Source organism: Dendropsophus ebraccatus, chromosome 7 (genome assembly GCF_027789765.1).
Source record: "Dendropsophus ebraccatus isolate aDenEbr1 chromosome 7, aDenEbr1.pat, whole genome shotgun sequence".
NCBI lineage: Eukaryota > Metazoa > Chordata > Amphibia > Anura > Hylidae > Dendropsophus > Dendropsophus ebraccatus.
Window position 1 is genome coordinate 97,611,009 of NC_091460.1, and position 21,067 is coordinate 97,632,075.

The 21,067-nt window shown below is 45.6% G+C and overlaps 1 protein-coding gene and 1 long non-coding RNA gene across 2 annotated transcripts in view; one reads left to right on the plus strand and one right to left on the minus strand.

Annotated features, from left to right (window-relative positions):
* The window catches only part of LOC138796917 (beta-1,4-galactosyltransferase 1-like), a 226,130-nt gene that overhangs the window by 46,973 nt on the left and 158,090 nt on the right, over positions 1-21,067 (plus strand). The window contains exon 2 of the mRNA XM_069976657.1: positions 9,930-10,040. Within this exon, the coding sequence (XP_069832758.1) occupies positions 9,956-10,040 (85 nt within the window). The 5' untranslated portion in view covers positions 9,930-9,955. The remainder of the gene's footprint in view (positions 1-9,929; positions 10,041-21,067) is intronic.
* On the minus strand, positions 15,226-20,147 carry LOC138796916 (uncharacterized). Its single transcript, XR_011363850.1, has 3 exons — positions 19,871-20,147; positions 18,134-18,222; positions 15,226-16,576 (listed from the first exon to the last, which is right to left on the minus strand). It is a non-coding gene; the product is annotated as an uncharacterized lncRNA (long non-coding RNA).

Sequence of the window (21,067 nt, forward strand, 5' to 3'; positions counted from 1 at the left end):
GGCCAATGTTATACCCATCCACAAGAAGGGGAGTAGAGAGGAGCCCAGTAACTACAGGCCAGTTAGCTTAACATCTGTAGTAGTAAAAATGATGGAAACTCTTCTAAAAAAGAAGATAATAGATCACCTAAGAATCAACAATTTGATGGATCCAAATCAGCATGGTTTTACTGCAGGGCGATCATGTCAGACTAATCTCATAGATTTCTTTGATTATGTCACAAAAGTGTTGGGTGAAGGTAGTGCCGTGGATATTGCCTATCTGGACTTCAACAAAACCTTTGATACAGTTTTGATACATAAAGAGTTATTAAAGAAGTTAGAGAAAATTTTACTTAATCCCTTGATAGTTCAGTGGATTTGTGGTTGGCTGAAGGAGATACAGTATATCAGAGGGTTGTTCTTAAAGCGTAACTGTCATATTTTTTTTTATTGCAGAAATCAGTAGTATAAGCGATTTTAAGAAACTCTGTAATAGGTTTTATCAGCCAAAAAAGCCTCCTTCTGTACTCAAGAAGCAATCTCCCAGCCTCCCCCCCTGACTTTTTATCTGTGCATTATCAGGCAAACACGTCTTCATTACAGAGAAGCCAGTGAAGACGGGCTCTGCTCTCTCCATTGTAAGCCTATAAAGGGGGGAGGGGCTGAGGGAGATGAGGGAGCAGGAAGAGGTGACATGTAGGTCAGCTGTTTGTAGACTGTCTGGGCACCTAAAACGCTAAATTCAGGTGTCAGAAAGGTCAGTGCTTATCTATGAACTTACTGAGAGAAGATTGCAGGGTGTTGTGCTGTGCAGAAATCCTCCGTGCTCAGTCACTCCTAACAGCCCCCCCCCTCTCCATAGCCACATAATGGAGACAGAAATCCTGCTTCATTTGATGTGAGGGGGGAGGCTGGGAGATTCCTTTTTCAGTACAGAAGGAAACTCTTTTAGTACATAAAACCTATTACAGAGTTTCCTAAAATCGCTTGTACTGTTGATATTTAATGTTTTCAGAAAAATGGCCCTGAAATGACAGTTACGCTTTAATTGTGTATATTCCAAGCATAGACTGGTTACAAGTGGTGTGCCACAAGGGTCTGTTCTGGGTTCTATTCTTTTTAAAATGTTCATAAGTGACACAGGAGAAGGTTTATTAGGTAAAGTTTGCTGATGACACAAAAGTGTGCAACAGGGTTAATATTCCTGGAGATATCAGTAATATGGAAAAGGATTTAGCTTTGCTAGATAAGTGGTAAAAGCATTGGAACAAGTTCAAGGTTTCGAAATGTAAAATAATGCACTGGGGGAGGAGCCTTATTCTATCTAAGTATTACATCAGCAGTACTGTGTTGGAAAAGACTTTAGAAGAGAAGGATTTAGGGGTAGTGATTTCTAACAGCCTGTCACCAGTGCAACCAGACAGTGGGAAAAACAAATTGCATGTTGTGCTGTATAGCTAGGGGTATAAACAGTAGGAAGAGGGAGATTGTAATCCCGCTGTATAGAGCTCTGGTTAGACCACATCTGGAATACTGTGTCCAGTTCTGGAGACCTCACCTACAAAAAGATATTGATAAAATAGAATGGGTCCAAAGATGGGCCACAAAAATGGTGGAGGGTGTGAAACCATATCAGGAAAGACTTAGGCCCCATTCACATGTCAGTATCAGTTTTTCCTGTCAGGAAACCCTGTTCAGGAGGCCTTAAATGACTTTAGGAAACTGTTGGAAACCTTAAGGATTTCCTGACAGTAATCAGTTTTTATGTTCAGGAAACAGTCAGTAGTGTCTTCAGGATTTCCTGATGCGCATCAGGAAAGTATCACGAAAGCATCAGGGTTTCCTGAGATCCTATAGACTTCTATGGGGGCACCTGTTCAGGAAATCCTAATGAAAATAGGACAGGTTCTATAATTTCCTGACCTGTTTTCCTGAACATACACCCTTCAGGAAAAATCCTGAAGGCTGTCAGTGTTCAATGCAAACCTATGGGTCCAGAAATCCTGACAGGAATTCCTGATAAGAAAAACGGACAGATTTTCCTCATGTGTGAAGGGGGCCTTAAGGATTTGAATCTGTATAGTCCGGAGGAAAGTGGGAAGTGTTTTTAGTAAAAAAAAAACTGAGCTCAAGAACAAGAGGACACAGTGATAGGTTATTTGGTGGAAAGATCAGAAGCAAGCATGGAAAGATCAGAAGCATGTAGTAGAGTAGTAGAGTAGTAGATTCTTGGAACAAACTTCTAACAGATGTGGTTGGTATTTTATAACAGAATTTAAACATGCCTGGGAAAAACATATATCTGTCCTATGATACTAAGGGTCCTATTCCACGGGGCGAGCAGGGCCCGATCAACGATGTAAACGAGCGCCGATCTGCTAGATCGCCGCTCGTTTACTGGTCCTATTCCACGGCCCGATGATTGTTGAGCGAGGGGTGCAGGGACATTGTTACCGATGTCCTTGCAGCCCTTGCAGCATACATTGCCTGCAGGGCTTCTCCTCCTCTGTCTTCCTCCCCGGGTCCCATGCGCTCTAGCTTCAGAATGGCCTGTCAGTTGAAAGGCCACTCAGCCAATCACAGGCCACGGCGCTCCCGGCCTGTGATTGGCTAAGCGCTCCGTCAGCTGACAGGCCACTCTAAAGCTAGAGCGTGCGGGACCTGGGGAGGAAGACAGAGCAGAGAAGAAGCCCTGCAGGTAATGTATTGTGCTTCTCAAATCGTCGGTTGCCTGCCACGCACCGCTATTCCACCGTAGCGATGCGCGGTGGGGGAACGATGATTTTAGGTCTGGCCCTAAATGAATGATCAGCCGATGACATGATCATCGGCTGATCGTTCTCTCTATTCCACCGATCGATAATTGTCTGAATCGGGCCGATTATTGTTCCTGTGGAATAGGGCCCTAAGAATGGAAATACTAAGTACAGACTAGTGGACCCAGTGGTCTTTTTCTGCCAACAATCTTCTATGTTTCTATGAATAGGGAGAGAGCTGCTCACACTCGTTCTCCAGAACTTAGCTGCTTTAAGAGAACTGTAAAAAAGTGACAAGTGATGAGGGGGGTCAGCAGGTCAGGTCACAATGACAACCATTGTGACTTATAGGACACTGTATACCATAGGGCCTATCCATAGTACTTTGTACAGTATACCAGAGGGCAAATTCTTGATTTCTGTGCAATTATACACTGTATACCACTGGGCTGACCTATACTTTCTGTGAGGGACCCTACATTTCACAGGGTTTGACCCATGGTTTCTGTAGACCTTCAGGACTTGGTATATTACAGGGCTGACCTATAGTTTTTGGGGACCTAAAGGACAATATAAACCATATGGCTGACTCTAGTTTCTGCAGATCTACAGATTTAGTATACCACTAGGCTGACGCATAATTTCTGTGGACCTATAGGACACTGTATACATTGGGCTGTCCCTTGGTTTCTGTGGACCTAGTATACTTTGTATACGAATGTATCAGAAGGCTGGCCCACAGTTTTACTGGACCCATTAAACAATGTATGCCATAAGGCTGACAAATCCTGTGGCCATATAGGTCATTTTGCAGTGTCCCAGAACAGAGTTTCTTTCCTTATTATTTCCTTCAAAGTGTATCTTTATATTTGAATCAGTCCATGTGTTATTGCCTCTGTTCTGGAAAGCTATGGTCCACTGCAAACTGTTATATTATGTCACCCCTCTCAGTATTCAGGTCTGCTATTCCATTTATTTCTCATGCATATTAATTTCTCAGTGCCTAATGGTGTGATGATGCAATGGCTTGGTGAGTCACGTGACTGCCCCTGCTGCCATGGTAACTCCAATAGCCGTCGAACTTTGGCTGGGGAATACCATGTGACTTCCTCTGTACCCCAGTCCTGTCTTCCACCTTCAGGGGGACAGGTTATGTGTGTGTCCTCTCTCCCCTGTCAGGAGAGAGGTACATGTGTTCTGCTACTCCAGTTCCACAAGAAGTGTCCCTGGCTGTGTTCTATCCTCAAGTCCTTCAAGATCCTCATCTCCACTAAAGATCTGGGTGCCGTCTTCATTCACTACTCTCATCATCTTTCTCATCATCAATAGCAAGTATTCGTCTCAACTCCATTCCGCCCAGTATCATAACCCCAGTACTACTACTCTCATCATTCAGTTTCCTTATTCCAAGTAACGCTACCATCACAGCCTATTGCAGCATCACCCATTACTCTTCCTTATCCAAGTCTGCCTTATTCCCGGTTGCATCGGGAGAGATTGTTGCTAGTTATCACTGTTTCAATAAATATACAACTACTGTTGTTTCTGAACCCTGGCATTGGTTTAATTATTGGTGCCTTGACTAGGGGCAACAAAGAATTGGTCGGCCTCCGCATGGTCAGGTCCCCGCTGGTTAGCTGCTATCCCTCGTGCCAAAACCGTGACATAACATCAGGCAAGTGGCTACCCGGGTTCCTACCCAGTACTACCACCTACTACTAGCCTCAGCAGAGTGGCCTGGCGCAATTGTACGACACAGGGTTGTTTCTGTGGTCCTACAGGACTCTGTGTACAGTAAAGCAGTCAAATAGCTTCTGTAACACACAGTATGCCATAGCAATTAGATGATGTTGGGCTAACAGTAGCTTAGGTTGATCTATATTAAGTAGTATGCCATAGAGGTGACTAAGCTTCGGAGGACTTGTTAGACATTGTATAAGATAGAATGGAGCCATAAGGCCCTACAGAATATATATATATATATATATATATATATATATATATATATATATATATATATATATGTATGTCAATAAGCTAACACATAGCTTTAGTGGAACTATAATACAAAACTATGTCATAGGGCTGACTCAAAGTTGTGCCTGCCACGTATAGCTGGATTCCTCATGCTCCATCTCCTAATGATCAGGTTGCAGTTCTGCAACCTGTAGTTCCACAGGCTGTTTTCATTTTGACACAGCTTTGAAGAAAAAAAGGGTGGCATCTCATGCTACGATGCCTTAGGCTACTGTATGTGCAGCATGAATTGCCACCCATATTTTCTTCATAGCTGTGTTAAAATTACAGCTCCCATTACGTTCTGACAGCTGAAGGCATCCTAAAAGTCATAGGGCTTACTCATAGCTGTGCTTGCCAAAGGGTTGTTTGTTTTTCATTTGGTGCTGCTCCAGACACTACTTATAGCTACACCAGGAACTTGCACTTGTACAGCTGGATTCCTCATGCTCCATTTCCCAATGTCTCTCCTCTGCAGTGTTTTAGGCTACTATGTGTGCAGCATGAGTTGCCATCCTTATAGCAGGGACAGAAGATGGACAGCTATCAACAATAATGTATAACACTGTTCTACAACCAGGGCTTTTAAGCATAACATTCAGCACCATACACAAACCCTGTGTCATGTTCCAGGAGCCTGCAGTAGGCAGAACACATTATCATTAACTGGCTCAGTGGTTAGCACTGTAGCCTTGCAGCACTGGGGTCCAAACCCACCAAGGGTTCATGTTTGTGTGGGTTTCCTCCCAAAACAAAAACATAGATGAATTTAGATTGTGAGCAGGGGTGTAACTACCATGGTAGCAGCCATAGTGACTGTTATTAGGCCCACCTCATTAGGAGGCCTGGTGGCCCACTTCTGCAATACACCGGGGCCCTTTGCAGCACCCTGCGGCTGAGAGTGCTGAACTCTCCTGTCATTCTCTATGAGCGTTGGACTCATCTCTCAGCGTGCGTGCCGGGCTGCAGCGGCTGATATCTCCGTGACCCGACCGGATCCAGAAGCGGGACTCGGCGGGATCAGGTGAGTATAGGGGGCTGTAGCAGGGGGGTCGGGAGCCTGTCACCCTGGCACAGGGGTGACAGGTTCCCTTTAAATTACTCAGTTAAAAGCTCACATGTTACCCTTTAAAAACAGCCATAAACTGTGTCGATAGCGTGTGTGCTTGCTGAGATATTGTTAGTTGTTTGGCTCAGAAAAATAAATGAATTTTTTGCCTGGCTATCTGAAAGTCGTTGTGGCCTCCTCCTCCCTCCTCCTCCTCCTCTCCTGCCCCGCCTGCCTCGCCCTGATGAACATACACACGACTACAGGTAACTGAACTTTTAATACCTTGGTGTAAGTTATATGTCACAGCACATATTCTAACACTGAGGGGCAGTGATCATCCTTGTAACAATGACTTTTCTATGTCTAAACATAAAGGGGGAGATTTATCAAAGGGTGTAAAATTTAGACTGGTGCAAACTGCCCACAGCAACCAATCACAGCTCAGCTTTTCTTTCAGCACTGCCTAACGCTGAGCTGTGATTGGTTGCTGTGGGTAGTTTGCACCAGTCTAACTTTTACACCCTTTGATAAATCTCCCCCATATATTTTAAATACATATATGGCCATTTCCATTGTCCCTACACGTTGTCAAACTACAACTCCCATCATACCCTCAAAATTCACTAGCTGTCAGAGCATGATGGGAGTTTTCATTTTGTCACAGATTTAGAGCAACAGGGGGGACAGAAATGATGCATTTATACTGTTCTTTCTGCTGCTTCATAGCTGGGAAAATAAAAGTGATGAACCATCATTCAAAGATAGCAAAAGGCTTTTCAGGTATGATGGTAATTGTAGTTTTTGTAAAAGATATAGAGCCACAGCTTTGGTAATGCTAATGTAAACAGTTGATGGCTTAAGGCTTTATTACAAGGTGACCTGCCTAAGCTAACTAAAACTAAATTGAAATTTTTTTTATAGTTGTGCTTTAAGCATAGCTAACCCAACCCCATGGACAAAACTAAGTTGACCAGAAGACATGGGAGATGGACATGGGAGACCTCCACTCAATGGTTCAGTCTCCTAGCTGACCACTGAACCTGCAGTAGTGCTGTTATCAGCTTTTACCCACATCTTCCACACCAAAGAATGTGTATTTGTCAGATACCTATGAATATTCACCATTCCATTGCTGTCCTATTACTCTCAGACTAGCTAAGCAAGAGTTTTTGCAATAAGGACATTAAAATGGAAATATAATCTATTTTCTACTGCATAGGGACTCTTGTATTGAATGTACTTTGTTTATCTAATATGGGTTACTACTAGAGATGAGCAAACCGGGATGGACTCGAACCCAAACATTCGGTATTTGATTAGCTGGGGCTGCTGAACTTGGATAAAGCTCTAAGGTTGTCTGGAAAACATGGATACAGCCAATGACTATATCCATGTTTCCCACATAGCCTTAGGGCTTTATCCAAGTTCAGCAGCCACCGCTAATCAAATGCCGAAAGTTCGGGTTCGGATCGACTCGAGCATGCTCCAGGTTCGCTCATCTCTAGTTACTACATAATGGTCTAATTTGAGGGGTATTCCCATCTCCATAACTATATTTAATACATTAAATTGTTAAAAGATAAGAAACTTTTCAATTGGTTCTTATTATCTTGTTGAGCTCAGGCTCCCTGCTAGGCCCTCTAATGTGTTGACAGCTGGTTGTCTAGGTTGTTATCAGCAGTGGCCTGACCAGCCTGATGACACACTGACTCACTTCCTGAGCTAGCAGGCAAGAAAAACCTCTCCTGCTCTGGACTGTTCCTGTCTCGGCCAGAGATGTCAGCAGAGAGCCCTGTGTCAGAATGAAAAGAAAACATTTCCTGCTGGACATACAGCAGCTGATAAGTATGGAAAGACTTGAGATTTTCAAATAGAAGTAAATTACAAATCTATATAACTCTCTGAAACCAGTTGATTCGAAAGAAAAAGACTTTCGCTGGATAACCCTTTTAATCCTAGGTTTATTCCTTTTTTGCCTCTTATGTTTTAGGCATTAAAAATATTTAATAATTTATTTGTTGCACATTGATAGTCTAAGGGTCCTTTTACACGCACAAATACATTTCTATAATGTACATTAGTTATGGGAAATGCTCATATACTGCTATTTCCCTTAATTTAGTGTATCAGGACGTGTTAGAATTCTCTCAGAACCATTGACGTCACGACGAATGGTGTGTAATTCCTATGGAGTGTCCAGCAGGGGGCTGGACTTCTATATATAGTGCGCCCCTGTTGGACACTCCATTGGAATTACAATGGATGTGTGTATGTAATGTAATGTTATGTACTGTACTTTGCGATTGAATACATTTATGGAATACTTTGGGGAGCAAGTGTCCTTGCTTCCAAAAGTATCCCATAAATGTATTCAATAAATACATTTGCAGGGCACCGAGCAGGGAGGGAGAGAAGTGCCATCTACCTCCCCCCTCCCTGCTCGGTGCTTGGCACATATACAAAGTACTACTCCCTCATTATCTGCAGAAGTGCCGCTCTTCATGCCCCCTCCTCCTCCCGGCTTAAAACACTATGTCGCCGCTGACTCCCCGCCGCCCGCCCGTGTTGCTGACTCCCCGCTGCCCGTGCCGCTGACTCCCCGCCGCCCGCCCGTGCCGCTGATTCCCTGCCGCCCACCCGTGCCGCTGACTCCCTGCCGCCGGCGCCACTGACTCTCCGCCGCCCGCGCCGCTGACTCCCCGCCGCCCGAGCTGCTGACTCCCCGCCACCCGAGCCCCTGACTCCCCGCCGCCCGTGCCACTGCCTTACCGCTGCCCGTGCCGCTAACTCCCCGCTGCCCGTGCCGCTGACTCCCCACCGCCCGTGCCGCTGACTCCCCGCCACACGGGAGTCAGCGGCGACATAGTGTTTGAAGCCGGGAGGAGGAGGGGGAGTGGAGGAGGAGGGGGCATTAAGAGCGGCACTTCTGTAAACGGCGGCGCGGGCGGCGATACATAGCACAGGTACTACTCCCCCATTATCTGCAGATAATGGGGGAGTAGTACTTTGTATATGTGCCCAGCACCGAGCAGGGAGGGGGGAGGTAGATGGCACTTCTCTCCCTCCCTGCTCGGTGCCCTGCAAATGTATTTATTGAATGCATTTATGGGATACTTTGGGGAGCAAGGACACTTGCTCCCCAAAGTATTCCATAAATGTATTCAATCGCAAAGTACAGTACATAAAATTACATTACATACACACATCCATTGTAATTCCAATGGAGTGTCCAGCAGGGGCGCACTATATATATATATATATATATATATATATATATATATAGAAGTCAATGGTACTCATTGACTTCTATATATAGAGCGCCCCCTGCTGGACACTCCATAGGAATTACACCATTCGCGTGACGTCACTGGTTCTGAGAGAATTCTAACACTTCCTGATACACTAAATTAAGGGAAATAGCAGTATATGAGCATTTCCCATAATTAATGTACATTAGAAAATTGTATAACTTTCCATAAGTAATAACATATAAAAAATAAATTTTGGCTGGACTTCTCCTTTAATCGCCTGTTTAGCTAAAGACAGGTGATGCATTTTTGTTTTAATCTATAGGCATTTAGACAAGATCCTTACACCAGAAGATTATCACTTAAATTCGAGTGATTTAACATTTTTTTCATATGATAATCGGTCCATGTAAAAGACCCTTAAGAGTTACTTTGAGGACTGGACAACTTTTTACCTTTTCTATTTACCTACGTTTGTTTTATTAGCTTTAAGATGTTGCTGAGGTTAACCTACTGTAAGTTCTCTTTTAAGATTTGCAAGCTGCACCCTTTCTTCTTTACAGTGTGTGATACCACTATCTTAGTAAGTTGAGTATCTAGGGATGATGGCTAAATAAATTAGCAAAAAAAAAAAAAAGATCACTCTAGAGATTTAACATATCCTATTCAGAGATCTAATGCTTTATCTAAGAATGTCAGTAAAGACAATTACAGTTGTACAATACAGCAGTGGTATGGGGCGGGACCTTATTTGTAAAACAGGTAATTCATCCAGTCTACAAGCTGACGGGAAAGGAGAAAGCATAAAGTGTTAAGGAAGCACGATACTGTTGAAGATGACTTGGAACAAAAAGAAATTATTTTATCTTTTGGCAGGACTTTTTCTTTTTAGCATTGGCTTCATGTGTGGCTTCTACCTGAATTCATCATTAGTGCTGAAAACCTATGGAAGAGATGTAGAATTTAGACCTAATTTTCAGACGCAAAGTAAGTAAATTTCTTTTTTCCGTTCAAGAACCTATATTCCTAAAGTTGGTGAAAAGATTTCTATTGTACTTCTACATATAATCACTACTTTTAAGTAACTTTTCTCTGATTTTGTTTGTGTTTGAGTATTGCAGCTTGTGTTGCCACCTAACATTTATGAATATAGGAACACAATAAAGTGTCAACTTACGTAATGTTTTCAAGGGAAAAAAAAGTTGAACCCATTTTGACAGTTTCTTAATATACATAATTAGTAGTCACACTCGTAAATGTTTAGTTTCTTTTGTATGTGGTATTCATAGCCTATATAGAAGATTTAAAATCCTACAAACAGGTTGTTTAATCCTTAACCTCTTCATGACCAAAGGTAATTGATGCACAAATGTCCAGGTCACAATGAAGCAATGTTCATCCTCGCTTTCTCAGAGCCATATCAATTTTACGCCATGCTCATGATTTTTATTGGTATCATATTGGTGCAAACTTATTGCTTTTATTTATTTTTTCCATTTTTTGTTACACTGTTCCCTGTGTGGAAACATTGTTGTTACAGTATATATGAATAGATCAGACAATTACACGATCTATCTGCACATAGAGTTTGACTCAGTCTCAGTTGACTGTACAGAAATTGTTCTTATAATTTAGAGGGGGGTCTTGTTACACCATAAAACTGCAAGGTCAGTACAATTACACTTATTCCAATTTTACATTTTATTTCTTTAACTTGCTTTACTTTGCCCTACGCAAAACATTGTATAATTTCATTTCCAATTTTCCATTTATGGAGCAAACTAAAAGCAGCTATACTAATAATTAATAATAATAATAATAATAATAATAATAATAATAATAATAATAATAATAATAATAATTGTTTGTATAGCGCCAACAGATTGCGTGTATTTAAACAAAAATGCTGATAAGCTATATAAAAACTGGAAAAACATGTCAGGAATAACCTGTTGCTTGTTGTGCTGGTTGCTGTCAACATAGCTGCATTCATTAAAGCAGGGAAGGGGAACCTTCACCCTCCATTCGTTGCAAAACTACAATTCCTATCATGCCTGGACAGCCAAAGCTTTGGTTTTGGCTGTCCGGATATGATGGGAATAGTAGTTTTGCAACAGCTGGAGGGCAGAAGGTTCCCCATCCCTGGATTAAAAGTTTTAGGCTCCTTGTACTGTTTTTTTTAACCAGCATTAGGCTGCCCTTACATACACAGACTTTTTCTTAAACTACCACTGCAATTTTTCAGCTGAGACTAATGATGTGTTTACACAGACAGATTTATCTGACAGATTTTTGAAGCCAAAGCCAGAAATGGATTTTAAAACAGGAGAAATCTCAGTCTTTCTTCTCTGTTTCTAGTCTGTTCCTGGCTTTGACTTAAAAAATCTTTCAGATAAATGTTCACACAACGTGAGTGCAACAACGGCCGTGATTAACACACAACCTATGTGCAGTGCAGTTAGAGGGAATCCCAACCGGAGTGTATACACTTGATATACACGCTGGCCGGGATCGCTAGCAGAGCTGCAAAAAACTGACATGTCAGTTTTTTGCGGCTGCTATTCATTGAGTAGCGGCCGCAGAGAACCTGTCAGTTCACACAATGGAGCATGCAGCGACGAATTGGAACATGGCCTAAGAGTAGATTCAAAAGGAATGAAAAAATGTAAAGGAAGGACTTATACTTCTGCTTCCTATTGGATCCACCTCTGGATTTGGCTCTGGCTCAAATACTGCAGTGGTAATTTTCCCAAAAAGTTTTACCAAATGTGTCCTGTCCTGTCATTGATCCAATAGTACATTTATCCTGGCTGTGTCAGCTTCTTCTGCCTTCAGTGTTAAAGGTAACAACAGGAAGGGAATGCAGGATGTACGCAGCAGATTAGAGTGATAAAAAACATTCATCAATACCCTAAAGCAACGGCAGATACTCACCTTCCTTGCCTCAGCATCATTATCAGTCTCCGCGCTGCACTTATTGAATGCTGGAACAATGCCTTCCAGCAGCCTCCGCCCTGCACAGTCTCCAGCAACCATACCGTCTCCTCATGTGGGGAATACCTAGCAGCAGGGTGTAACTCTAGCTATATGCAGGCCTGTATTTAGAGTTCATGCTGCCCTAGGCACTTTGCATGCTGACGCACCCCTCCCCCCCTCCCTCGGCACTGGCAGGTTACATGCATGGTGCATACCCTGGCACAGCTGGCAGGCTGGTACCTCAGCACCCAGTACTACTGAGCGGTACCCCCTGGATGTCAGCGCAGTGGGGCTCCGCTCAGTAGTACTGGGTGCTGGGTACTGGGGTGCTGCTCTGCTTGATGCCTGCTTTTCTCATCAAACAGACGTGATGGAGGAAGGAAGGAGGCCAGGGATGTCTTAGTTTGGGGACCGCTCCTGTCCAGTGTCGGACTGGGGTACCTGGGGCCCACCAGAGGAAATGATCCTTGTAGCCCACCAATATAGAACCAGTGAGACACGACATGCTGACCTGCTCCTTTCCTGGAATCATCTGTATCTGTGACAAATCCCATGTGAATAACATTTTCAGTCGAACTAAAAATCTCAGAATACCCTCCATTTATACAGCTCTCAGGGTATGCTGGGAGTTGTAGTCTCTGAGTGGACAACTCTTTAATAAATCACTGTGTGCAGAGTCTCCTGGTGGCTGCAATCTGTGGGTGACAACCATCAGCCCTGAGTGCTTTAGACTGTCAGTAAATGCTGGGAGTTGTAGTGCCTGCAGCTGTTGTAGTTGAGTCCTACACACTGGATGCTTTGTGGCATATAAGAATACATAGATCTTTGGGGGCTCAGTGTAGGGAAGTGACCCCAGAACAGCAGTAATAGGGGTAGATGTTTTTGTACTATCCCCTATTAGTGATGTTCTGGGGTCACTTCCCTGCACTGAGCCCCCACAGATCTATGTATTCTTATATACTACAAAGCAACCAGTGTATAATGCACCTAGGACCCCACTACAAGAGTTGCAGGCACTACAACTCCCAGCATTTACTGACAGTCTACAGCCCTCAAGTAATGCTGGGAGTTGTAGTGCCTAAAGCTGTTGTAGTTTGATTCTAATTTAAAAGTTTGCTCTAGTGTACTGTAGTGACCACGCGGCTGTGTTAGTACACTACCGCAAACAATACACTGACACATTTAGACCCCAATGGTACACAGGCTCTGCACACTATAGAAGCGATTACAGTGCAGTTACTAATGACTCACAGGTGACGTCTTCTCCGATTGCCGTCGCTCACTTTTTGCTTTCTTCTCCATCTGGCACAGCCATCATGAAGACTTCTCCGACCACAACTCATGTACAGAGGGGCAGCTGGGGATGACTGGCGAAGGGAGGCAGCTGGGGGTGACAGGGGGAGGGGGAGAAGCTGGGGGGCAGGAGGAACAGCTGGGGCGACAGGGGGGGAAAGCAGCTAGGGGTCGCGGGGGGGGGGGGGGGAGATGGGTAGGTAGGGAAGCAGCTAGGGGTGTCAAGGGGAGAAGCTGGGGGCAGGGGGAACAGTTGGGGAGCAGCTGGGTGCGGCAGGGGGAGAAGCTGGGTGTGGCAGGGGGAGCAGCTTGGGGGCAAGGGGAGAAGATGGGTGGGCAGGGGAGAAGATGGGAGGGCACAGGGAGCATCTGGAGTGGCAGGGGTGAAGATGGGTGAGCAGGGGGAGAAGATGGGAGGGTAGGGGGAGCAGCTGGGGTGGCAGGGGGAAAAGATGGGGGAGCAGATGGGGTGGCAGGGCGAACAGCTGGGGGTGGCAGGGGGAGACGATGGGGTGGCACGGGGAGAAGATGGGGCAGCTGAGGTGACATCTGCAGAGGGGCAACTGTTGGTGACTGGGGAAGGGAGGCAGCTGGGGGTGGCGGGGGAAAAAAGCTGGGGGCAGGGGGAGAAGCTGGGGGGCAGGGGGAGGGGGAGAAGCTGGAGGGCAGGGGAGCAGCTGGGGTGATGGGGACGGGGAGAAGCTGGTGGACAGGGGGGGCAGCTGGGGAACAGGGGGAAAGCTGGCACAACAAGGGGAGGGGGAGCAGCTAGGGGTGGGAGGGGCCGGGGAGAAGCTGGGGAGGCATGGAAGCAGCTGGGGGTGGCAGGGGGAGAAGCTGGGGAGCGGCAGGGGGAGCAGCTGGGGGTGGCAGGGGGAGAAGCTTGGAGGCAGAAAGAGAAGCTGGGGGCGGCTTGGGATGGCAGGGGGAGAAGCTTGGGGTGGAAGGGGGAGAAGCTTGGGGGCACCGGAGAAGATGGGTGGGCAGGGGGAGAAGATGGGAGGGCAGATGCATGCTGGGCAGGTCCCCCTCAATGCAGGGCCAGTTTGAGCTTCCGGCACAGGCAGGAGGAGCAGATGGGGGGCAGATGGAGAAGCAGGGGGAGCAGCTGGGGGGAGAGGGAGAGGGTCAGGGGGAGGAGCTAAGGGGCAGAGGGAGCAGCCGGGCGGCAGGGGGAGCAGGTGGGGGGCAGAGTCAGGCTGGGCAGGTCCCCCCCCAATGCAGGGCCAGGTTGAGCTTCCGGACAGGCAGCCTGTCACAGAGGCTGGAAGCTCAGAGCTGCAGTCCCGCAGTGCCCGAACTTCCCCCCTGCTTGGGATGGCAGGGGGAGAAGCTTGGGGTGGAAGGGGGAGAAGCTTGGGGGCACGACGAGAAACCCCGCGGTGCCCGAACTTATCCCCTGCTTGGAGGCACACATGATGTGACATCAGCACCACGGGGCTGCAGCTGTGAGCTTCTGACCTGTGTGACAGGTTGTCTGTGCCGGAAGGTCCTCCCCCCCCCCCCCCCCCAGGGACGGACGGCACCGGCGGCAGGGTGGCGGAGGGGGTTAACAAAAAAATGTTTTTAAATGTGTTCTGCGGGTTCCGCCGCCCTAGGCACACGGTGACACATAAATAAGTCTAGTGCTTAACCAAGATGACTTTTACTTGGAAACACTTTAGTGCAATAAACGATAACAGTAGCAAACCCAGCAGGTGCAGGGGACAGAAGTAGAGTAGAAAACAAGGTAGAAGTACACTGCTAAAAAAAAAATTAATTGAACACTCAAATAACACATCTGAATTAGTGAAGTTTTCTCATTGAATACTTTGTTCTGTGCAAAGTTGAATGTGCTGACAACAAAATCACACATTAATCCTCAATGGAAATCAAATTTATTAACCAATGAAGACGCACACAAAATTAAAGTGGAAAAACACACTACAGGCTGGTCCAACTTTGATGTAATGTCCTTAAAACAAGTCAGAATGAGGCTCAGTATTGTGAGCCTGTATGACCTCCCTACAACGCATGGGCATGCTTCTGATGAAGTGGTGGATGGTCTTCTGAAGGATCTACTCCCAGACCTGGACTAAAGCATCCGCCAACTCCTGGACTGTGGTGCAATGTGACATTGGTGGATGGAGCAAGACATGATGTCCCAGATGTGCTCAATTGGATTCAGGTCTAGGGAACGGGCAGGCCAGGCCATAGCTTCAATGCCTTCATTGCAGGAACTGCTGACACACTCCAGCCACATGAGGTCTAGCATTGTACTGCATTAGGAGGAACCCAGGACCAACCGCACCAGCATATGGTCTCACAAGACGTCTGAGAATCTAATCTCAGTGCCTAATGGCAGTCAGTCTACCTCTGGCAAACACATGAAGGGCTTTGCGGGCCTCCAAAGAAATGCCTCACACCATTACTGACCTCTGTTACTGTTCTCATTGTGAACCTGTTTTCATCCATGAAGAGCACAGGACGTCAATGTCGAATCTGCCAATCTTGGTGTTCTCTAGTAAATGCCAATGGCCCTGTACGATGTCGGGCTGTTAGCACAACATCAACTTGTGGAAGTTGGGCCCTCATACTATCCGAATGGAGTCAGTTGCTGACAGTTTGAGCAGACACATCGGTATTAGTGGCCTGCTGGAGGTCATTTTACAGGGCTTTGACACTTCTCCTCCTTGCACAAAGGTGGAGGTAGTGGTCCTGCTTCTGCGTTTTTGCCTTCCTACAGCCCTCTCATCTCCTGGTGTACTGGCCTGTCTCCTGGTATCTGCTCCATGCTCTGGACACCAAACTGACAGACACAGCAAACCTTCTTGCCACAGCTCGCATTGATGTGCCATCCTGCATGAGCTGCACTACCTGAGCACCTTCTGTGGGTTGTAAACACCACCTCATGTTACCTCTATAGGTGAGAGCAATGACAAAATTCAAAAGTGTCCATAAAACAGCCAAAAGGCATGAGAACAGAGAAAGAGTCTGTGGTCACCACCTGCAGAATCTCTCCTTTATATGGGTTGTCCTGCTATTTGCCAAACATTTCTACCTGTTAATTGTTCCATTTGCACAAAAGGAGGAGAAACTGATTCACCATCAGTGTTTCTTCATAACTGGACATTGTGCTTTCATAAAGGTGCGACTGATTTGGAGTTATATTGTGTTGTTGAAGTGTTCCCTTTATTTTTTGAGCAGTGTGGTTCAGTCCAGGTGTAGGGATCGTCTTCGGGGTCTTGTTCAATAAACACTGTACTCAGCTTCTCCTGCAAACCCCCCCCCCCCCCCCAAAAAAAATAAATAAATAAATAAATAAAAATGAAATGGCAAAAATTTGCAATTTTATTTGTAGTGTGCAAATATTATTATTTTTTTTTTATTTTTTTTTGGTGCTGACTGCACTGACAGTGTCCTAAACACTGATTTTGCCTGTGTTTACACGTCTTTTTCTGGCCATGTTTAGCCTCTCTTTGCTTCACAATGACAGCTGACCAATAAGGTGGACAAAATACATCTAAGAAAAGTCATTGTGTGAACACAGCTATATGGTGGATCCAAGCCCCGCTCTAGGGTTATGTTCACACATGGCATTTTGATCAGTATTTGTAGCCAAAATCAGGAGCGGAGCTGACAGGGCAAAATTATAATGGAAAGATTTGCCCAATTTCTGTGTTTTTAAACCACTCCTGGTTTTGGTTGAAAAAATACTGATGGAAATTCTATACTGGGAGTGGGGAAACAATTTGAATCTGCATGGCACTGTAGTGACATGGACGGGCAGCTCTGAACTCCCTGGCTTGTTTATTGCAGCTGCCGGCATACATTGGGCACTCTGGACACTGTGGAGAATGTGTATAGTAAAGGGGAGGGATAATCTGTGGCTCTTTAGGTTGCAGAACTACAGCCCCCACCATGCCATGCTGACAGTTTGTGATGGGGGTTGTAGTTTTGCAACAGGGGGCTCTTCAGCTGACAGAACTACAACCCCCATTATGTTGTGCTGACTGTTCATGATAGGAGTTCTAGTTTTTGCAACAGCTGGTAGGGGTTAGATAGGGAAACAATGATTTGCAGTACATTAGAGGGGGCAGTGGTATAGTTCATTTGGGCATGGTGGTACATCATTAGAGGACAGTAATGAGAAAGAGAGAGACAGGGGGCGCTTCCTCGTGTGATAAAAGATGACCAGGTAAGTGGTAGCAGGGTTTTGCAGGGATCCGCTCACCTGGATAGGTTGTGCAAAATTTAGGCACAACTTTATATGCAGCATAAAGGGGTGTACTCCGCAGCTGTACTGGGGGACATCATGACCCATGTTAGACAATATAGGGCCGAAACGCGTTGCAATAAAGAGTATATGTTTACTACGCCATCTACCTCTGGATGATCCCTGGCTGCACCGCCGTGTGCAAATCTGAATACTCCTGCGCTTATTATACCTGGTGTGGATTCGACTCTTGGTCCTATAATCGGCTGATTACACATGTGCATTAGGAGACAGTGGCGCAGATCAGGGCCGGGACAAGGAGTTTTGGTGCCCTAGGCAGAGAAGGCAAATGGCGCCCCCCCCCCCCAAGCCACTGTTATCAGAATTGGCGCGGCACAGACCGTGTAAAGCCCAGAAAGTGCCCCCACACTGTATTACGAGCCCCAGTACATTCGGTAGTTATCTTATAACATTCTTACCACCATACAGTGATTACATATTGCCTCTGGAGAAAACCAAAAGATATCACTAATGATACCATTGAGTAATAACGCCACACCATGGCCACTATCACTACAACCCAGATAACAGAGTGCAGTTACATCCAGTTCCTCACAAGTGACGTCTTTCACATTTTCCTTTTCTCTCCATCCAGCCTGGGCCACCTTGAAGTCTTCTCCTGGCTGTGAATCCTCTCTCTAGAATCTGCCAGAGAAACATTTTAGGCTCAGGCACATACAGTAGTTAGGTCCCCTGTACCCCTATATGGCCCCATAGTTTTAAGGTGTCCCTGTGCCCCCACTTAATAATTATGTATGCTCTGTGCCCCAGTATATTAGTAAGGTCCCTCTGTGCAGTCCCAATGTTTTATAGACCCCTGTGTGCTGTCCCCAGTAGTATATAGAGCCCCTGTGTGCTGCCCCCAGTTGTTTATATATCCCCTGTGGGCTCCACCAGTTTTGTGTGTATATATATCCACTGTGTGCTCCCCCAATTGTATATATATCCCCTGTGCGCTCCCCCAGTTGTGTATATACATATCCCGTGTGCTCTCACAGTTGTATATATAAATCCCCTGTGTGCTGCCCCCAGTAGCATATAGACCCCCTGTGTGCTGCTCCCAGTAGCATATAGACCCCTGTGTGCTGCCTCCAGTAGTATATAAACTCCTGTGTGCTGCCTCCAGTAGTATATAGATGCCTGTGTGCTGCCCCAGTTATATATAGACCCCGTGTGCTGCCCCCAGTTATATATAGACCCCTGTGTGCTGCCTCCAGTAGTATATAGACCCCCTGTGTGCTGCCCCCAGTTGTATATATATCCCCTGTGTGCTGCCCCCAGTTGTATATAGTTTTGTGTATATATATATTTATGGATATACACACAGACACACACTTTTCTGCATATATATATATATATATATATATATATATATACTCACACACACACAGGCACATACTTATGTATACACACACATTTATGTACAGTTTATACATACACACACAGAGGCACACACATTTATGTACAGTACACACACAGGCACACACTTATGTATATATATTCACACACACACACTCACTCACTCTCTTATCTATACACACCACACTCACATGTATACACACACTCACACTTATGTATACACACCACACTCATACTCTTATGTATACACCACACACACACTTATGTATACACACCACACTCATACTCTTATGTATACACCATACACACACACACACACACACTCTTATGTATACACACTCACACTCTTATGTATACACCACACACACACACTTATGTATACACACCACACTCATACTCTTATGTATACACCACACACACACTTATGTATACACACCACACTCATATGTATACACCACACACACACACTTATGTACACACACACACACTCTCTCTCTCTCTTATGTATACACACTCACACTCTTATGTATACACCACACACACACACACACACACACTTATGTATACACACCACACTCATACTCTTATGTATACACCACACACACACACACACACACACACACACACACACTTATGTATACACACACACACACTCTTATGTATACACACTCACACTCTTATGTATACACCACACACACACACACACACACACACTTATGTATACACACCACACTCATACTCTTATGTATACACCACACACACACTTATGTATACACACCACACTCTTATGTATACACCACACACACACTCACACACACACACACACACTTATGTATACACACCACACTCATACTCTTATGTATACACACACACTCACACTCTTATGTATACACACTCACACTCTTATGTACACACACAGACACAAAACAGCTACCTCTCAGCTAGGTTGCTTGCACTTTCTGTCCTCACCATCCTGGGACTGTCATGGAGGGGTCTGCTGCTGCTGCTGCTGATGATGATGATGCAGCAGAGATGAGCAGCTGACAGGAGAGGACCAGGCACACACTTCCTGGTCCCCCTGTGTGGTCTCTTCTTCACCTCCTCCTCCTCCCTGGCCCCACAGCTGAGCAGCTCCCAGAGCCTGGAGGATGTGCAGCAGAGGATGTTAGTAATGCTGCACAGTCCCCCATGCTGGTGTCCTGGGGCAGGTCAGAGCCTCCTGGAAGTGGGAGCTCAGCCAGAGCAGTGTCCCCGCAGGGAGCCGCCCCTCCCCCCTCCTATGTACAGCAGCAGCAGCAGCTGAGGACTCCACAGACCTGTCTCTCCCGGCAGGGAGCTGATGTAATCACCTCCTGTATGCTGCTTCCGGGTTCGGCCTGGTGGCGCCCCCTGCTGTTTGGCACCCTAGGCCATCGCCTACCCCTGCCTACTCTTTGTCCCGGCCCTGGCGCAGATCATTAGGGCATGGTGGTACATCATTAGGGAACAGTGTCATACATCATTTGGGCATGGTGGTACATCATTAGGGGACAGTGGCGTAGACTATTTGGGCTTGGTGGTATATTATAAGGGGACAGTGGCATAGATCACTTGGGCACAGTTGCTCAGTACATTAGGATGGTGGCGCCTGAGCATGATGGAGAAGTAAGCGAGTACGAACAACTCTGATCAGGGAAGAAGTCACCTGTCAGGCTGCATCTGAATAAGGGGGGAGGTATGTTTGAGTAAATAAAGGGATTATGGCTGCTGTTATTGCACTATAGTGTATATCTACCTATCCCCTCTTGTCATGCTGGCAGGTTATGTGGACTGCCCTAACATACGGCACATAGTGTGGCTTCCCTACACTCTCCCCTCTCTGGCTGCTCGGGTCTCCTATGTCAGTCACATATATTTAGTAATGATACTATATCCGTGCACACTATTGGGTGCAATTAGAACTCCAGTATAATATTATATAATATTAATTGCACACCCGGAAACAGTAATCTTGCTTGTTTCTTATTTCATATTTTATTCCAATATGTATACACACAAGTTGGCTCCGTGACTGAACACATGCATTTTTATATCACAATTCATCCATAGAACATATACCATAATGGACGTTTCGGTCTAATATGACCTTTTT